General features: G+C 28.8%; 1 protein-coding gene and 1 long non-coding RNA gene across 2 annotated transcripts; one reads left to right on the forward strand and one right to left on the reverse strand.

Moving 5' to 3' along the window:
* Positions 1-1352, reverse strand: LOC115239593. Its single transcript, XM_029814192.1, has 4 exons — positions 980-1352; positions 680-844; positions 445-528; positions 1-200 (listed from the first exon to the last, which is right to left on the reverse strand). The coding sequence occupies exons 1-4, from the start codon at positions 1161-1163 to the stop codon at positions 10-12; spliced, it is 624 nt and encodes a 207-aa protein (XP_029670052.1). The 5' UTR covers positions 1164-1352; the 3' UTR covers positions 1-9.
* LOC115239594 lies at positions 89-4066 on the forward strand. The gene is made up of 7 exons (XR_003884657.1): positions 89-177; positions 1362-1613; positions 1765-2123; positions 2292-2520; positions 2610-2717; positions 2806-2971; positions 3096-4066. It is a non-coding gene; the product is annotated as an uncharacterized LOC115239594 (long non-coding RNA).
* The last annotated feature ends 125 nt before the right edge of the window (positions 4067-4191 follow it).

Raw genomic sequence — 4191 nt, forward strand, 5'->3', positions numbered from 1 at the left:
ATTTTATGTCTAGTATCGCTGAATATGAATGGCTGAAATATTAAAATAAGGACACGTAAAGAGAACTAGATGAAGAAATAAACTGAAAGTATACATACTGTCCAATTCTGCGTTATTATTAATAGTACCAATATTGCTGGATGCTCGAACATAAGATGCAGCAGGCATTGACGGACGGTGAGATTCTTTTGATAAATGACCTATATGATATAATTTATATTATTAATCAGTAACAATATTTAATTAACAATAATAGATTTATAATAATAGATTTTATTTTTATTTATTTTTATTATAACAATTATCAATTTTATTATAAAATCATGGTTTCTTTATTCCTTTTTTAATTTTATGTCTAGTATCGCTGAATATGAATAGCTTGAATATTAAAATAAGGACAATTAAAGAGAATTAGATTAAGAAAAAAACTGAAAGTATACATACTGTCCAATTCTGCGTTATTATTAATAGTACTAATATTGCTGGATGCTCGAACATAAGACCGATGAGGTTTTTTTGTTAGATGACCTATATAATATAATTAACATTATTATATAATAATAATTAATAATAATTAATAACTGATCATAATTAATATTATTATATAATATTAATCCGTAATAATATTTAATTAGTATAAAAGGCTTATAACTATGAAAAAGCAATAAATAATAATTACTATTATTATAGCCATCATCAAGCTCATCATGAAACCGTGGTTTTTTTATTAATCTTTTTTTTAGATCTTGTATTGATGAGTGACTAAGATTTTCGAATCTCCCTTCTTCCGACGTTGAAATGTCTGCTGCTTCTTTTTCAATTTTACGAGCTATTTCATAAGTTTCTGTAAAAAAATGATACATATTCTCACATAAAAAACGCATATACAACAAATATATTTTATTGTAATATAACATATTATTATAATATGCCATTATATATTATATTATATATTATACGATAGTAAATTGATAATTACTATATGGTCCTATAATGCGCCGGTAAACCTCCATATTCCAGTTATCACTGGGACCGATATTTTTTATTATGGCTCCTGTAGTATTAATTTCTTTAGGTGGCCAATAAAAAGTCTTATTTTTTAAATCCACCCAAAGTTTTGGTACTGTCGAACACCAATCGTCACAAAATATAACATAGTACATCTGAAATAATACTAAATTAAATACTGATTATATAATATGGATTAAATATTGATTCCACCCGTTGAATGTTTCTTTGTACAAAGTAAGCATGATAACATAAAATGTTCAATACTCACTGTTATAAATGTAAAAGAGGGAATGTATAATAAACATTATTGAAAGATATTTTTAAAGCTTTTTTATCTATTTCTTTCACAGGAATTATTTCTAAATGCATTCCTTTGCTTGCTATATGTATTTGCATATCTTGAGAATTACATGGATATCCTGGTATGGGTCTAAGATCAATACATTTTTTTCCCAAGATAACAGGGTATTCATCTTTGAAACCAATATATTCAATACAAAAAACAGATCCATCTTTCAAGTAGCAGCAATTATTTGCGGATTTTGTCGTTAGCATACAATTTTTAAATTTGATCTGCTTGTGCGAATTTACACATCCTAAAGGTAAGTGTTTTATGTTTGGTTTTAAAAGCAATGGTGCATTTGAAATAATATTTTGAGAATTAGTTGCAAATCTTGCATTTTCATTAATCCTATTATTTAATTGAGATAATGGTTTTTCTGATTTTCGTAACATTTGTTTTAACTTTTTTAGATAATTTTCAAATGGGAACGCATCAAGCGTATCAAGCGAGCCATATCTTTTTACATCTTCACTGAGATGTATTAAATTATGTATATTATAAACTAAATTATCATTGCCATATAATATTTTAAACATTTTGACAAAATAAAGCAGTAATTGATTTGCGTATAAATTATTACGAAAACAATCTTCTGGGTGGCATAAAATCCGTATAGCAGTATGTAAAACGCAAAAATGTTGGAAATAATCCGCATTCAGATATTTGTCTAAAATAATAGGTCCTAAATATAAAAGAAATATTCTATATTCTGTGGCTTTCCAACGGTCTAATTCATTAATACCCCGTGGGCGACGTGCAAATTCAATGGGTATGTATTCACGTAATTCTATTATATCTCTTGATAATTCTTGTATTTGTGCTGCACGTAACCGTGACATTTGATGTCCCTTGACCCATAAATTCAGCATCTTTTTCATTACTCCTAAGCAAATTAGATGCATATAATCTAACGGAAAATTATTTATCATATCCACAGCCAAGTTTTCAAAAGGCGAAATGCAAATGTGATGTTCTTCATTTTCTCGAGTGCGGAAATTGCTGTCCGTCCTCAACGAGGCATTTTCATCCAAGAAAACCATTTTGTGATTAATATAATCACCCTCGCAAAAACATTTGCCACAGCCAAAATATGCATTATGCCCTTTTGAGCCAGTTACAAAGGATTTGGCAGGAGTATCACAAATAATTGCTCTGATTGTTACACGGTAATTTTTATTTTCAAATAAAAATCCTTCCTCGTGAAGGATGCGATATTCATCACAAAATTCTTCTAACAAATCTTGTGCATGCGTAGGTTTTTTATAACCGTGAAAAGCAGCAATCAAAAAGGGTTCCGTGACATGAATATTATAAATTTGACCAAGTATAGGCCATAACTGGCTTTGGGAACTTTTAGTAAGAGGTAGGCCGTCGATATTAATATTAATTTCTATTATATTATTATTGATATTTTTATAAGATTTCAATTTTTCTCGTAATGCCTTTTCCAGACCATAATAAAAGTAATGGCCAGCTCCACACTCTCGAATAATTGTATTTTTGGGTGTTCCTAACAAGGTTCGAGCATCACTGGGCAAATCATTGTGACCTTCTTTCTGTAGAATACACAATAAAGCTGTCAGAGATTTTTGAGTAATATTATATTTAATAGCCCAGGTATGTAACTGTTCATGTAAAGTGCCTTTTCGTTCGTCTCTATTATTATATAATAAATTAGAATCTTCTATATTATTATCTGACTCCATATCATCTGATTGTATATTTTGTATTTCTACTTCAGGAAACAGTTGTATTGTACTGCAATTTTGATTTTCGAGAGAGCATTCTATGTAAGAAGAAGCTTGCTTGTTAGTAACAAGCCTTTCTGGAAGGCTAATGGAAATATTGTCATTTTGTGCAGCTAGTAATAAACGGCGATTTTGTTGTCTGCGTGACAACTCTTTAAATTTTTTAATTTTTGGCATTGTGCTATTTTATTCTGCGTACAAACCTGTTATCATTAAATTTACAGGGTATCCCACCAAAAGTGGCCAACTCCTTTTATCTTTTAAACTAAAAGAGATAGACCATATACAAATATAATAACAAATATATATAACAAATTGTATATCATAACATATATATACCATAACAAATATATGTATATCAAATTGAATGTTTCAAACTGAAATCTGTTGTGAGTATAGTATATTACTTATAAAAGCTATATCTGTGTTAACAAACGGAGAGATATGCATAATTTTTTTATAACGATGTGGATATTTCGAGACAATAAAAGATGTAGCGCTGTTTGAAATAAATACAACGATATGTATGACTTAATATAAATATTTCACATATTATACAAGTTTTATCGGCTTAAAATATTGCGGGCGACGTCTACCTTTTCATTTTCGGCCCTGCAATATGGCCAACTTCTATCTCGAATATTATGATCATATGACAAAATGATATATGTCAATCTAACGAGTCAGAAGCTAGCTATATCGCAGGGCCGAAAATAAAAAGGTAGTCGTATTCGTTTTAAACAGCGCTACAACTTTTATTGTGTCGAAATATCCACATTGTTATAAAAAAATTATGCATATTTCTTCGTTCATTAGCACAGATAGCTTTTATAAGCAAATACTATGCTCACAATAGAGTTCAGTTTGAACCATTTAATTTGACATATATATTTGTTATGGTCTATCTCTTTTAATTCAAAAAATTAAATGGGGTGGCCACTTTGAGTGGGACATCCTGTATATTATATGTTATATATTTTATATATTATAAATTTTTATATGTATGACATTATATATGATCTTTTTATGTCGTGGATAAACTAATAGTAGATAAGAATATAAGATAGAACATATAAGAATTCGCGAGAT

The sequence above is a fragment of the Formica exsecta genome, unplaced genomic scaffold (assembly GCF_003651465.1).
Source record: "Formica exsecta isolate Colony F162 unplaced genomic scaffold, ASM365146v1 scaffold390, whole genome shotgun sequence".
Taxonomy (NCBI): Eukaryota; Metazoa; Arthropoda; class Insecta; order Hymenoptera; family Formicidae; genus Formica; species Formica exsecta.

What these genes read in the sequence shown, in the direction of transcription:
- LOC115239593 (XM_029814192.1), bottom strand. Translation starts at nt 1,163, where the DNA reads ATGTACTATGTTATATTTTGTGACGATTGGTGTTCGACAGTACCAAAA. An exon ending in GCGCATTATAGGACCATATA is followed by an intron (nt 845 to 979) that starts GTAATTATCAAT and finishes ATTTTTTTACAG; the next exon opens with AAACTTATGAAATAGCTCGT. An exon ending in TGATGATGGCTATAATAATA is followed by an intron (nt 529 to 679) that starts GTAATTATTATT and finishes TATATTATATAG; the next exon opens with GTCATCTAACAAAAAAACCT.